At 37.8% G+C, this 16395-nt stretch overlaps 1 protein-coding gene across 2 annotated transcripts in view; it reads right to left on the bottom strand.

The window, feature by feature from the left end:
• LOC149560533 (Alkaline-phosphatase-like family protein) overlaps positions 1-16395 on the bottom strand; it is a 194224-nt gene that overhangs the window by 125443 nt on the left and 52386 nt on the right. For both annotated transcript variants that reach the window (XM_089824719.1, XM_089824720.1), the window contains exon 7: positions 12250-12327. In XM_089824719.1, coding sequence (XP_089680845.1) covers positions 12250-12327 — 78 coding nt within the window. The remainder of the gene's footprint in view (positions 1-12249; positions 12328-16395) is intronic.

Raw genomic sequence — 16395 nt, 5'->3', positions numbered from 1 at the left:
GGATATTTGGGAAGCTTCTCCATAATTGCTTGATAGATTCAGAAGCATCAAGTAACGTCATGCCTTTGAATATTTGTAGAAGTTTGGGAATCACGCCTTTGGGATCAAACAAAAAGGTTACCCAATTGGATAAGACAAAAGTGTCAGTGGTAGGTAAGCTACACAACATACACATTCAATTGGCATCTTGAATGGATTGATCCTAGATAGAGATTGGGCCAGAAGGTTGAATGGATACATGGCAACTGACTTTTCTCACATGTGGCTCCCATGGAAAGGACTTGCCAGGACTCGCCAACCAAATCAGAATCGATACCACCCCAAGGTTCAGATTGACAATTACTAAGTATGGGGAATCAAATGAAATATTGTTTGTAGAAACAAGTATGAACACCTATAGACCTAAGAAGACAAAAAAGTGTTGACAATGAATATCATAAGTGAAGGAAGGGATTCCACTGAGATCCTGATCAAGTCAGATCCAGACACTTCATCAGATGATGGTGAAGGCATGTTCGAGAATTTCAAGAAACTTGTGACTAGAACTATACAGCAAGGAGTAGAGTTGGGTAACCAAACATCAATGAGAGACTTATTATTGCCCAACTGGTGCAAAATCCACAATGCTTTCCATTCGGAATTATCTTGCTCCTTGTGCACAGTTGCCTTAGAACAAGTAGAGAAGAGAATCCCAGGGGCACTAAAACAAGATGATCAACATGGAAAACAGAAAGTTGAAACTTTACAAGCTGATGAAGCAGAAAGTAGCATAATGGGTGAAATAAAGAACCAAACTACACCACCTAACTTGGAAATGAAGAAAATTGATGAAATAGACAAGGGTTCCTAAAAGGATTATCAAGAAAGTGATGGAGTATGGACTCTAAGGTTCGATGGTTCCAAGACTAAGAAAGGAGCTGGAGCCAGAATTGAGTTAGTCAGCCCGGCAGGGGCAACATATTTGGAGGCACATAGATTGCAATTCCCATGCACCAACAATATGGTGGAATATGAAGCTTTGATTTTAGGCTTGTTGTGTGCTATCAAGAAAGGTGCTAAGATACTTCATGTACTTGGAGATTCATATTTAGTAATCGAGCAGATAAAGCAAAAGTTCGCTTGCCATGACAATAGATTGAAGAGATATAGAAACAGAGTTTGAGATTTCATAGAGGACTTTGATGCCTTCAATATCAAGCTTAGCTATAGAGCAAATAATCAGGTGGCTAATGCCCTCGCACAAGCTGCAAGCTCACTAGCACCAATTAAGTTGGACAACATAAAGAAATTTAGAGTTGAGTTAGCATCGACCCCATCAGTACTAGATAATATCAAGAACTTCCAAGTGTTTGAAGATGATAGACATATCCTCAAATTCTTGACCAATTCAGATGTCTTCACAGCACAAATCATTGATGGTGAAGTGGATGAGGAAGCAGACATTGATTTAGAAGGAATTATGAGCTTGAAGACAAATACTATTCCAAAGGGAATGATTGAGTTAGAAAGAATATTCGACATCGACCAACTCAACAAGGTGCCATATTAACCCACAAGGGGTGATGAATGCCAGAAGGTAAATTTGGGAACAAAGGATTGTCCCAAAATAGTTCATATTGGGAAAGTTTGCACACCTAAGGAGAAGGCGGATATATTGAGTTTGATGAAGGAATTCCCAGATGTAATTGCCTGGGGATATGAAGATTTGAAAACATACGATCCTTCCATCATCACACATACAATTCCATTAAAGGAAGGAAGTAAGTCATTCAGGCAGCAACAAAGGCCAATCAATCCCTTCCATCATCACACATACAATTCCACTAAAGGAAGGAAGTAAGTCATTCAGGCAGCAACAAAGGCCAATCAATCCTTTGTTAGAACCATTGATATTCCAACAAGTAAAGAAGCTGCTAAATGCACAGATCATCTTCCCAATGAGGCATTCAACGTGGGTCACCAATCTTGTCCCAGTTAGGAAGAAAAAGGAGAAATAAGGTTATATGTCGATTTTAGGAATTTGAACAGAGCATCAGAAAAGGATAATTATCCATTGCCATCACTAGATGAGGTCTTGCAAATTGTAAATGGATCACAGATGATGTCATTTATGGATGGATATTCATGGTAAAATCAAGTGATTGTTGAAGAAGAAGATAGATTGAAGACAACTTTCACCACCAAGTGAGGAACATTTGCATACAAGAGGATGTCTTTTGGCTTGATCAACTCAGGTGCAACATTTCAAAGAGCCATGGATTATGCTTTCAAGGACTTAAAAGACAAGTGCATTATCATTTACATGGATGACATAACAGTTTTTTCAAAGAATAGAGAAGATCACATTCTGGATTTGAGGAAAGTTTTCACAAAATGTAGAAGGTTCAAAGTTTCTTTGAATTCGAAGAAATGTATGTTTGGAGTCACCAAGGGAAAACTTTTGGGACGTGTAATTTCAGAAAAGGGTATCATGATAGGTCCAAAGAGAGTGGAGACAATTTCCAAACTTGGCATACCAGCTAGCAACAAAGAACTCAAATCATTCTTTGGAAAGATCAACTTCGTGAGAAAGTTCATATCCGCATTCGCTGAGATTGTTAAGCCAATGAATGACATGTTAAAGAAAGATGCAAAGATGGATTGGAATCCAGTAGCAAATAAGGCATTTGAAGAAATAAAATAGGCTATCATCAACGCACCAGTTCTAGTAAGGCCAGATTATGAGAGGCCATTCAATATATATTATTTCGCCTCTGATCACGCATGTGCGGCCATTTTAACATAAAAGAATGAGGTGGACGAAGAGCACCCAATAGCATTCATGAGTGCACCTTTCAAGGAGGCTGAATTGAATTATCCAAATGTGGCGAAACAAGCTTATGCCTTGGTGAAGGCGATGAAGAAGTTCAAGCATTACATGTTGAGAAGCAAAGTACATGCAATTGTGCCTAACATAATAGTGAAGACTCTTTTAATGCAAAACGAACTTGGAGAAAGAAGAGGAAAGTGAGTCGCCACTATCCAGGAATATGACATAGAAATTCAATCAATGAAATTGATTAGAGGACAACAGTTGGCACAGACCATGGCATCAGAGGGACCTGGACTTGTGCAACAAGTTTACGAATTGGAGGATGTGCATCTCGACGAATGGTATCAAGACATAATCAATTATTTGTTAAATCACCGGTGCCCTTCACATTTGAATCCGATACAGAAGCGAGCATTGAGATTCAAGAGCAAAAGATACATGTTGCAAGGAGCAATGTTATACAAGCAGAATCATGAGGGAATATATTTGAGATGTGTTGGAAAAAAAGAAGCTAAAAACATTTTGGAACATTTTCATGATAAATGGGGAATAGGACATGGATTAGATTTGGCTACGGCACATTGGATACTAAGAGTCAGATACTACTGGCCAACCTTGTTCAAAGACACTCACGAGCACGTAAAGACTTCTCATGTTTACCAGACTTCGACAAAGAGAGAAAGGAATCCAACGATGCCTTTGCGGCCGATTATTGAGGTGAGACCTTTCACGATGTGGGGACTTGACTTCATTGGTCCTATCAATCCACCTTCCTCGGCACAACACAAGTTTATTCTAACCGCCACTGACTACTGTACTTGGTGGTCAAAAGCTCAAGCTTTCAAGAATTGCACTGCTAAGATTATCATCAAATTTTTCGAGGAAGGAATTACTACCAGGTTTGGGTGTCCTTTTGCTTTTGTATGTGATAATGGTTCTGCTTTCATTTATTTGAAATTTCATACGTGGGCATTCGACCACGGGATCATTTTAAAAATTTTCATCAGGTTACTATCCCCAGGGGAATGGCCTAGCAGAATCCACAAACAAGAACCTTTTAACTGTGATCGGAAAACTTTTAGACAGGAACCCAAGAGATTGGTACACAGCTGAAATATGCTTTGTGGGCCGATAGAACAAGAGTTAAAGAATCCATAGGAATCATTCCTTATCATTTGGTTTATGGACAAGACCCTGTATTCCCGATTCAATTGAAAATTCCAACTTTAAGGTTCATACAGGAGTACTATGATGAGAACGAAGACAAAATCCAAGTAAGGTTGGCTCAATTGATGCAGTTAGATGAAAAAGAGATGAAGCCCTAGAAAAATTTGCAAAACATTAAGGGGTAGTAAAATGCTGGTTTGACAGAAAAGCACAAAACAAGGCCTTCAAGATCTCTGACTTGATCTTAAATTGGGACAAAGCCCATGAAAGGAAAGGACAACATGATAAATTTGACAAACTATGGAAGGGTCCTTTCTAGATTTCAGAAATCATTGGGGATAATGCATTTAGACTTAAGACACTCACTGGTGAGGATGTCCCATTGCCTATCAATGGGCAATTCCTCAAGCATTATTTCCAAGCCTAGGACTCCATCCGGAGCCCCTTTTGTACATAGTCAGTTTAGGTTTGCTTTCAGTTATAGTAGTTTAGTTTTCTTTCCGCTCTTAAGAGTAGAGTTTGTCTTGGACCATTTGGCCCAAAGGTTAGAGTAGTTTTCTTTTAGTTGTTTAGTTCAGGTGTTGTGAGGGAGCTCGATTTAATTTGCATCAAGTCATTTGACTTGGGATCTTTTAGCTTCCCTCAATGGAAGTAGTTTTCATTTTGGGCTTTTGCAAGTGCAAAGGGGGTCCCATGTTATCATTCGTGGGCGAGGTGTGTAAATTTTACTTTTTTGGTGACAAAACGGAGTCCATCTTGTTCATTTCTTGAATACATTTGGCAAGGTTTAGAGGTTAAAGGATGTGCTTGCTCGTTAATATATGGTAGGACTTGTACTAAATTTGGTTCAAACTCGATAGAGGTTCTTAAGTTACTTTTGACATTGTTACGACATTCTAGTAACACTTAATTGCTCTGAGTTCTTGATGTTTTGAAGTGAAGTTGGACTTAGTAAATATCCTACACTTGCTTCAGTGCCACTGTGATCTTCCAAACCCTCTGCAAGCTTCATTGCCTACAAGCCAAACAAAAGATTGAAAAAAGGAAGAGAAATATCATGAGAAAAAGAAACAAGAGAATTTATGCAAAAGGAAAGACGGTATCAAAGTGGAAATAAAGATGAAATTTGATTTAAGGGTGTGCAATCATCTCTACCGATGCTATAAAAATAATCACTAAAGGTAGAACCATGATTATGGTGCCACAGTGATAACTCCGTCAAGGCCATAGACGCCTGATTGGCAGCGAGGCTCTATCCAAGTTGCTTTTGAAGTAAGGATATTTATAATAGCTAAGTTTAATGGATCTGAGAGATTATCAAGTTTTTGTCGAATGGGGAATAAATCATTTGCACAGACATAACTTATGGTCAGCATGCTTAGGATCAACTTAAGAGTTCTTTCCCTCGTTGAGTGCTTGTCCTTAAGTAGATTTGCAGATAGACCATCCTAAGAATTTTGTTCTGAGTTATTTTATTCTTGAAACATTCAGGAACATTTCACCTGTAGAGTCGCCAGATGTTGTGAGGTTTTCACACCATCGCCCCAAAATTTTAGGGACCCCCTTTTTTGGATCGCCTTAGCTAAATTTTTTCAGAGTTGTCCAAAAGTTTCAATTTGGAAATTTTACGCTTTGGACGCCTTCGGGCCAGGAGGGATGTGGTTGGATTTCATTCTTCACCCAGTCTTAACTTGATTTTTCGGAACTTGTAATTTTATCCTTAGGCCAAGCAAATTTCAAAGATAACATTTTTTTTTAAATGGTTAGAACAATATTCGGTAGGATGAATTTGCAAAAATTTTGGGACTTAAACGAATTTTGAAAATTGGATATAATTGTAAAGATTTGAGCATTTTCAAAGTGAAAATTTTATAGATTTAATTGTTTTGGAAAATCTTGAATTTATTTTTTTTGGTGAGAAGAGGAAATTTTGTTATAGTGAAATTAAATTCAAAAATCGATTTTGGATGCTCGAGAAAATAATTTATTTTGGAAAAAATTTAAAATTGCATTACAAAATGGAAAGTGGACTTAATTGCAAAATTTGTGCATTAAGTTGGTTAAAATTGCCTTGAAGATTTTAAAAATATTTAAAAAGATTGGCAATTTAAAATTAAAAATCAATTTTAGCTTCCTAAATCCAATTTTAATGATATTTTAATTACCAAAATGTTATTAAATGAAAATTTTTAACATCTCCAAGGCTTTCTTAATTATATTTTGCAATTTTTGGTCACAACCGGCAATTAAATAAGCAAATTTCACTATGGGCAAAATTAATTTTAGCATAGCATTTAAATTTGGGTCATTAATAAAACACTAATTCAATTTTTCCTCTCTTATAGGGCTAGTTGGCCAGCTTGAGGGAGCAAGAGGATTGTGGCATAAGAGGACTCCCCCCCTCTCATCTCCTCATTCCATCTCAGCTTTCTTCTATGTTTGGCGATTTTTTTTTGAGCAGCTTTCATGTGTTTAGCAATTTCTCTTGGAGAAGCATTTTCCAACCTCAGACAATTTTTTGGGAGCAGATATTTTCATTATTTGGCATCATCTTCCTTCTTCCATTAGGGCTGTGATTTTTGCCCTAGGTGATTTGGGAGCAAATCTGAATATTTTCTCTTGCTTAGGCGATTTCTTGAAGTCTAATTTTCTTGCTAGAGGCTGTGAATTTTTGCCCTAGATTTTGGCGATTTTATGTTGTAAAGGAGATACATGACCAAAAGTCTGATTTTTGGCAAAGTTGGGCGGTTTCAAAGAGGTCGAAGTTCTGATTTTGCTAGGGCATCACTATTTGTAAGGAGGCTTACATTTTCTAAAGTCTGATCCGAATCCAAAAAGAAGGCCCGGTTATTGGTAAAAGACAAAATTAAGGTAAAACTCTACTCATTTTAGAGGTGAAGATCAATTTAAAAGCAAATTCCACTCCTTGTTCTTGCTTGGTTTCGTTTCCCTTATATTCTTCTTGCATTCATCATCTACCACTTCATCATCCCATTGATAGGTCGAAGTTTGGAGAGATAAGTGTTGATTTCATGATAGGACACTTGGCGAGGCAAAAATAAGCTAGACCACCCTAGGTTGAAGTTGGGAGATATCAGTGTAGTCCATCCTAAGGTAACGAAGAAGCAAAAATAAGTGGTAGTCCCATCCCTAGGTTGAAAGTTGGAGATTGATAAGTGTAGAGACAGGACCTAGTGAGGCAGGAAATAAGCTAGATTTCATCGATAGAAAGAAGGTTGGAGATAGGTAAGAGTAGTCCATGTCACTTAGAACGAAGGGGCAGAAATAAGTGTTTAGGATGGTAGAGGTTAGTGCAAGCAAGAAACCAAAGAGAACGAACACCAAAAAAGACAAGGAAGACATAATGCCTAAGACCACCTTCTCGAAATTGAGGTGAATAAGTGACACCAATATCGACACGTGAACATGATCCAGTTAAAGGAGAGATTAAAGGAAGGACAATCACCCATGGCAAAGAAAATTTACAAAAGCAAAATTGTACACGCAACGACCTTCCCTCCTACCTTGCCTTGTCCAGAATTGGTAATAGAGTGTGCATCCCAATTTGATATTGTTACCAAAACCATTGGCGGACAAGTGGTTGAAGAAGCATTTAATATCCCCCAGTACAAAAGCATGATAGTGGTAATAATGGATCAAGCAGCCAAGCCATTTCAGGATAATCAGAAGGCTTTCTTCATTCACCTAAAGCAAAATTGGTTACACAAAGGCAAGAAGGGAGTTACCAGGTCATCAAAGCTCATCGTATCAGATTTCAAATCAGAATATGGCAATCTCATTGTGCTTCTCAGCTAGATCATGGGCTTAGCTCAAAGTATGCAATTCGAGAACTGGATGTATTATTTTATTGATGAAATTGAAAATGGAAAAAGAAGATTTGATTGGGCTAAGATTATAAGCAAGAATTTAGAATTGCAACTTAAGACCATACAAAATCAAAAGCAATTCTATATGGGGTCCTATCTTTTCTATCTAATTGCAAGATTCTATGAAAACCCTAGACTTAAGGCCTTAAGAGTAATTGGCAATGGACCAGGGCAATGTTTGGTGCACGAGTGCTATCCACAACTTCACTTGCACAACAACAAAGACTATAAGATATTTTGTGATGCCTTTGCTATAAAAACGGTAAGGATATTACAAGGGACACCTGCCAAGAGACTCTCATCGGAAGCAAAAGCAAAAGTCAATAAGTATGGAAGTTGATTCATCCAATTCACATATATTAGAGTAGCAGGAAGCACAATATGTCCCAAGAGACTTCCAAGGTACCCACCTGAAAAGGTAGTTTTGATGGAGTTGGCTAGGCAACTTGAGCATTATGACAAAATGATGAAACTTAAAGGTGAGACAGGGAGTAGCAGGAAGCACAATATGTCCCAAGAGACTTCCAAGGTACCCACCTGAAAAGGTAGTTTTGATGGAGTTGGCTAGGCAACTTGAGCATTATGACAAAATGATGAAACTTAAAGGTGAGACAGGGATTACCTTCTCATTTGGAATTGGCAATGATAGTTGCCCCAATCCTATCGCCTTTGCAAATACAGAGAAAGAATTAGAATGGTATCATCTGGCATGGTATAGAGCAAGGCAAGGATTTGATCCTAATGGTCTTATCAAGGCATCTCATGGAAATACATTTAAACATGTTCCTACTATAGAAGATTTCTAGGTCAATGCAAAAGATGACTTTCACATGAGAAAACTAGCTTTCTCAAGATTGTCAGTGAACATGATGAGCGCAAATAGATGGGGAGGCCTTGATATTCCTGATCAATTGGAAGATGATGAAAATGTGCTGAGAGAAGACTATGAAACAGTGGATGGAACGGAGTTGAATCCAGTGGATTGGGATGATCACCAAGATCCTTCCTTGGAGGCAGTTACAAGAATAGTTGATTTGCACACCAAGTCGTGGTACAACGCGAAGTTAAGGAAATTACGAAATCATAGGGTACACCTTACTTATGAGAAGATGAAACCAAAGGAAGGTCCAGCAAAATCAGTCGAACAAAAAGGTGAGGGCAGTAACCAGCAAGAAAGAACAGTGAAGAACAGGAAGAGAAGTTTGGAGGTTGAGAAAGGAAAAGAACATCAGAAAACTCCAACAAAGAAGCAGAAGGCAGCACCATCAAGAGAGAGCATAATTGAGGCTAGAAGCCGAGAAGATAATACAAGTGGACAAGGGGCCATGGTAGAGGTGAGCTCTGATTCAGAATCAAGTGGTTATAGCAATAGCACCGAGTACTCTCCTCTCTTAGAGAACCAACATGGAGAAGATGTGACAGTCACTAGTGAAGAAGAGGATCGGCCAATTGATATTGAGGAAATGAGCCAGGTATCTGAGGCCGTTGGTGATGCTTTGCTAGTCAAAACGAATTCAGATTTGGGGAGATGCACTGCAGCACTATTGTTAAGGCAAATGCTTATGCCAAGAGGCGAGGTAGTGACTGCCAAAGAGTTGAAGACATCCAAGAATTAGTACAAAAGGGCGATAGCGAGAACCAAAAACAAATTACAAAAACAGTTGCAAAGCTAATCAGGAACGACAATGATGGTCACCGCAAGGTTCAAATTGCTATACCAATGGTTAACAAGGCATTGGATGATATTGTAGCTTAGTAGAGCATAACTTGGAAAGAATCACGGATGACATGGAATGTGAGGAGATCTAGGAAGGCATCGTTTCAATCAGAGAAAGGTTGAGGAAGGCAAACGAAAGGATTATAAAGTTGGAGGCCAAGAACAAGTATTGGAGAGATTGCCAGCCTATTCAACAGTTGCACCAGGCAGCCCTTCCTAAAGACAGCAGGAGAAACATAGAAGAGATATCGGTTCAACTACGTGAAGTCAAGGATTGGATCCATGATACAATCCAAGATGGGAGAAATTTCTTGCCTTCCTTTGTCTCGACATTCAGGTCATTAGTGGCTATTAGAAATAGATTCAAAATATTTGAAGGAAAATGGAAGGATTTCCTTCCAGTAAAGGACTTAGCCATTCCCAGGCTACAGGCATTCATTGAGCTACCGAAGAAATATTTGAAAAGAGCCAAGTTGATAGATGAAGGAGGATTGAGTACGGTGGACTCTTGGTTTGTTGCCTTGACTATCAGATTGAAAATACTTGAAGAGGTATGGAACGAGATTGCACAGCACAGCCCAAGCGTTGACACTTCCATTTCAACCATGATGAGTGATGTTGGGGCTATGCTTGATTTTGAAGATATCAAAGAGAAGAACATCAATGAGACAAAATTTGGATCAAGATTGGATGAGTTGGGGAAGGTTGCCATCAAGAAGAAACATTTGGGCACCCTTGCCTCCCTCAATGCCTTTATCGGATACGCGAAAGAATATGAGAAGGATCACGAGAAAACACTGCAAGCAGCAAGCAACATGATGAATTCAGCTAAGCTCAAGATGAAACATACACTTTGCCCTCCCATGGCCAACGACAAACTAGCCAAGTTCATCACTTTGGCTAGAAAGATGAAAGAAAAAGGTAGAACTATATTAGAAGATCATTAGATGTAAGCCCAAGTGGCAAATTCTCTTTTTTCTTGGGTAGCATAGGTGTCTGATTCTGATTGGCTACTTTTTTGGTGTCTTCTCATTGGTTGCCACTTTTCCTTTTTTTCATTGGTCCATTGATGAGGTGGCGTCTTCTCATTGGCCGATGGGGTGGCAATCCTATTTAGGGTTTCTAGGAACCAATCTAGATTGTTGGTTTTGTCTCTTAATCTATACCGTTGGTTGTAATTTTGGCCTCTATATAAGGCCATTTGCTCTCATTTGTAAAGGGTCGGAGAAAATTGTTACTAAGATAATACCAAAATCACTTCTCTTTATCATTGTTGTGACTTGCATGCTAATTAAGAACATTTGGTGTTATTGCATGGTTTCTACTTTCAAATAGTTAAAATTAGATTTCCTTTGAAGCTATTAAAGTAGATTTCATTTTGAGAAAGTTGCTAAGTAAGAGTAAGAGTATATGGATAGTTGTATGGTGATATTAGTGGATGTTTGATAGGGATTTGTAAACTAGGCCACTAGCATCCTAACGGCTTGTTAGGAAGCCTTGTGTGGTAAACTAGTCCTTTTTCTTTGAATCATTGCCTCTATAGAGGTAGAACCGCTAGTTAGTTTAATTAAACTCGATCCCCGTCCATTTGCTAGTCTTTCCATTCATAGGAGTAAGAGTAAAATAGCAAGTAGTTGAGTAGTAGGATTTCATTCTAAGAAAGTTAGGAAGGTAGAAGTCATTAGCGCATTATTGCCTCCATCATCACCACCATCAACATCATCTGGCACTCATACATCATCGTCGCCATCATCCCAAAATCCAAGTCATCCTTGAATGAACAACGTAAGGCCGCCTATGTGATTACTAGCAAATCACATCGATAACTGAGTTAGTATCCACACGTGTAAGTAGCATTGGAGTTTTTCTCATGTCTTCATGAGTAATAACTTTTCAAGAGAGGAATTGAGTATTTGGTATCCCATATCAAGTGTTCAGTTGCTATATGTTATGTAGTGGTACAAAACTGACATCAACAAAGTAACAAACACGTTGGTTAAAATAGAAACACTTACTCATCATTTTACCTTTCAAGTGAATTGCAAGATACATTGCATGTTAGCCCCTATCTCTCTTCATTTTTTGCTGTATGTCATCATGGAGAAGAGACGGATCCTTACCTAAACAAAGGACAGTCCAACTAAAAGACATATAAACAAGCACGCACACAGCCAAATAAGCCCAAAGCATCACCCAAACTTAGTTTGTCTAACCCAAACAAATTAAGAGTTTACGACACTAAAATATCTACACTGCCCACTTAGATCAGACAAGTATTATCAAGTTCTAATGATTGTATCTTGTGAAAAATCCCCTTGAAGTAAATAAGTTTTTAAGAGAGAACCATGTTGCCTCCCTGAAGATGCAGTAAACTGCAACTACCTTCAACTTCATTATGCTTCTCCTAATTAGGGGCTGAAGTAAAATAAAATTATTTTAATACTTTTCCCAAGAAAAGTCACATAGTATGCATAGTTTTACCAAACAAGACAAGAGAAAATGTAAATGGTTTTATGTATGTACCTAAATGGTTGCAAACTAAAGGAGAGTGGTAGTTCTACAAGCACTAGTTCAGACACATCAATATAATAAGAGAGTTCACTGGTAAGAACACATATCATCAAAAGGGAATAATCCTAAGGTCCACTTGAATCACAAAAACTAACCTCTAGAATATCATTATATTGCTCCAACTTTGCAATCATTGGTTGAGATTCCACCCCAAATATGTGGCCTGCATGGTCCTGTTTCAAAGAAATGAGAAAATTATTTTACTAATTAAATGCACCAGAAGTTCATCATCATAGGCATATAATGAAAAGGATCCAAGATGAAAATAACTTATCTGATGAAATTTATTTCCAGCCTTTCTCTATAATTATGGGTTTAGGTACAAATGTGTTAGACTCCAAATAAACATTACATCCAGATTCCTACTTTTTTAATAAAAGAACTAGCATGCCCAATAAAATACTTTAGATAGGATCAAGGGAAACAGATTATTGACAACTAAAGGCATAAGGAAACATGTCTCTAAACACAAAAAAAAATCAAATTTATTGTTCCTTCAAATAACCTTGATTTACAGACACTGTCAATCAAAATATTCTATTACCAGTACCTATGAAGACTATGTTGGGATAAGAGGAGATTATCAGGATGGTGGGAGATTGTTGAGATGGTTGGCATGTTGGATTGATAACAGGTTTTATCATTGATGTCAACAAATGTCTCGTGGTTGCAGACAGACAGACTCAGATTATGTATGTTGCAAGCTATTGATCAGTAAAATGCGGACAGTGTTTGGCTATCCTAAGCATGGATTTTTGTTGCAGGTGAGTGTTTCAGCTCTTTATGTGTTGGATTGAATGAATTTCAGTTGTTTTAGTGAAAACTAATTGCAGAGCAGTGACAGGGAATTATGCCAAAGGTGGTTGCAATATTTTGGGTATAACTTGATTGCGAGCTGGACGTAAGGTTTGCGAGCATAGAAGATGTTAGAATACTTTGTTGTGCGTGTGTTAGAAGACTTTGTTGTGCGTGTATGTTCGGATTTGTGAATCATTTGGTTCATGCTGGAGTGGTCACTAACATGTAGTGTGTGGTATAGTATCCTAGCAGCCGACAAGATCGTGTAACATGTTGATCTAGTTTGGCAAGCAGCGATTAAGATCCTAGCATGTGGATTAGTCTATGTAATTGTTTAACAAGGCATGTATGCCTTAGCATGGGCCTATTTGTTTATTTGAGCATTGGAGATGTCCTAACAAGCCAACCTAATTGCTTGTTTGCAGTTTGTATAAAGGAAAGTAATTTCCTGATTTGTAATGTGTGGAGTGAGATCATATATGCGAGTCTTGATTCTAGATATCAAAGCAGGGCTGAAGGATTGTCAAATGCTTCGAGAAGAGGTATGAGTGGAGTCTATGATCATTCCTAATGTACTCTAATGGAGCCATAAAGGCAATTGAATAGTAGATCAGTCAGTTCAACAAAGATGGCTTTCACCTTTATTAGACAGTGAGTCTATTGAAGGTTGCTTTTACCTTCATTCTTTGGGTAGTGAGCCTTTTGTCCTCATCAACTCCTAATAGGGTTGTGAACCTTTTAACAAGGGTTCAATCCTTTAACAAGGACAGTTGTACTAAACACATTGTATCGACTCCTAAGAGAGCCAAATCCTTTAACAGGGATATTTATATATTAGTACAAGATCTAGTGGGTATCATCCCCACCGAGGTTTTTTCCATAACAAGGTTTTCCTCGAGAACAAAAATCCTTGTGATTATGGTGTTGACTTTATTGTTGTTATTCATTGTTATATTGTTGATTGTTGATTGGTGATCAGTTTGATAAGTTTAAATTTCATCATTATTACCCACAACTGATTCAACCTCCCCCCCTACCCCCAATTGTGAGGTGTGGACTTTGGTTATTACAGATTATAGTAGTAAAAATCTAGAAAATACTGCAAGTACTCAAAGCCAAAACTGGTCAGCAATCCAATCTGAATTGGATCACCCAACTTTATTTCAGACATAGGCATGAATCCCAAGGCATGAGAAAATGTAATTTTCTCAAAAATTATTTAGTCCCAGTTTGGCATGAAATTGAGAAACCAGCAACTTTGTAAAAAACACAAAATATTTTCCAACCGGTAATGGCATTAAAGTGGAGCGAGTAGGTTTTCAAAGGAATCTAGGGTTTCGGGGCAATGGCAATGCGTAGGCCAAATGGCCCTTTCGAAGAAATTATGGAGATGGTTACGAGAGCAAAGCTTGGAGGTTGTCGACTCAAGTATGGAAGGCTCCGGCAAATCTTAGATGTAGTCTCAAAATGGTTCATGGTGGGTAGAATGATACTAACAAAAGGAACAAATAGGGTTATGCTTCTCTGCATACTACCGGCATTATCGTTTTCAAGAAGATTGAGAAGAAATTTTGGCATCACAAAATGAGGACATACCCTCACAAACAACCAAGCTAAGTGATAGTTGGGACCATTCGAAAGTGATTTCCTTACTGGTAGGAAATAAATAGTGGATTGATTCACTTCGTTTTCTCAAAGATAAATTTTTTTAATGAAATAGAGTGGGGAATGGTCAGCATTCCCCAGACTACAGCACTACTGTGGCAAACATTTGGGAAAGGAATGTGATTTGAAAACCCTTCCAAATGGTTTTCACCTAGTGACTTGTCCTATAACAAAGGACAATGAGTGGGTCCTTAATAGTGGACCATTCATGTAATATCCTATTGGAATATTGTCTCCCAATTTATCTCAAAATAATTTTAAGAATATAAACAGATCTTTTGCAAATAAACCAGCAATGAATTAGTAAATGCTCATTAAAAAACCTCAAAATATGTTATTGCATTATACATCAGCAATACAATAAAAAGATATCAAAATCTAATCTTAAATATAATTACACAATCAAATTGGAAAAGAAACAATAAAATGCACCTGTAGCCTCAGATGTGATTTCTAATGTGAATCCACCACAAATGATGAATCAAGGCTACGTCCAATCCACTTAGAAAGTCCTAAAGGTTTTAGTCCTCAAGCTTCAACAAGAGAAAGCTAGCAACTTCCCAAAGTTCTCCAAAGACAAACCAGAAAATTAATCTCAAATCCCAGCATCCTCAAAATGAACTCCTCGTCCTTCTTTTATGCCCAACATAGTGACCCTTCAATTTCCTTCCTCTCTTGTCCTTTTCCTTCTTGTCCTCTTTTCAGCTCCCTCTTTAATATTAAATTGACCTATTTTACAAATTTTTTTTTAATTCTCATTTGTCAAATTTAATACTATATTAATTTGACTTGGGAATTTCTAACACCCCAAAATGGGGACATTACAAGTCCTCCCTCCTCGGGATTTCTTTTCCTCAAGCAATCGATACCAGGATCCCAAATCAATCTCTGAAATTCCGATGTGTCTATAGACTACACAACTCTGACCACAAATCTCTATGTAACATCATAGCATAATCCACAAGATGTAAAAACATTTATCCTGTAGACATTTGAACCCCAAACCAACCTATCAATATGATCCTGGGTGTAGAAATAGATGATCAACGAATCTCCAACCTCCTAAATCAGCTAGCTGAATAAATAGATGTCCAACACACTGGCCATATGCAACGAAATCAACTCATCATCACTCAAGATGTCACTGTCGTAAATCAGGTCAAAATCAAGAATGTCAACACTGTCACCAATTTGTTGCTAAACAGGAATGGTAAACATCTCACATGGAATATATCGTAACTTATATGTTTCTCACTCGTCTACATGCAACCCACTAACCTCTAGAGTCTGAACACAATCTGAAAATACTATTAGACCAAGCAGGGCAGCCGCTAATAACTGTAGCATGGATGAAGAAAAAATCACCAACCAACAGATTAACAACTGCCATATCAGCCCAACTGGGTGTCAGATCTCTGGTTGGACTATAAAAGCCTTCAATATGCATTGAAGACAACTCCATTTCAGGTTCCCCACAAGTATCATCAACCAAATCAGCATCTCCATCAATGAAATAATCACCTCCACACATAGTTTTCAAAGTGAAGTCACATGATTCATCTTCTACCTCATAATATGGTGTGATCATGTTACTGTTGTAGTAAAAATCAGAACTTATGTATGTTTACCGTACAAGGTAAGAAACTTAACACATGTAGTATAGCAAGATTCAACGCAAAACAAATACTTTATTAATATACGCACTCAATGATTACAATCCAAATACAATGATTACAATGCTCACCATCATGATTCCAAAGGCCATCTCAGACATGTAC

Source organism: Cupressus sempervirens, chromosome 4 (genome assembly GCF_028749045.1).
Source record: "Cupressus sempervirens isolate cs-2001-9-10 chromosome 4, ASM2874904v1, whole genome shotgun sequence".
NCBI classification, from domain to species: Eukaryota; Viridiplantae; Streptophyta; class Pinopsida; order Cupressales; family Cupressaceae; genus Cupressus; species Cupressus sempervirens.
The sequence above is the reverse complement of the archived record's forward strand: the minus strand, read 5'-3'. Positions and strand labels throughout refer to the sequence as shown.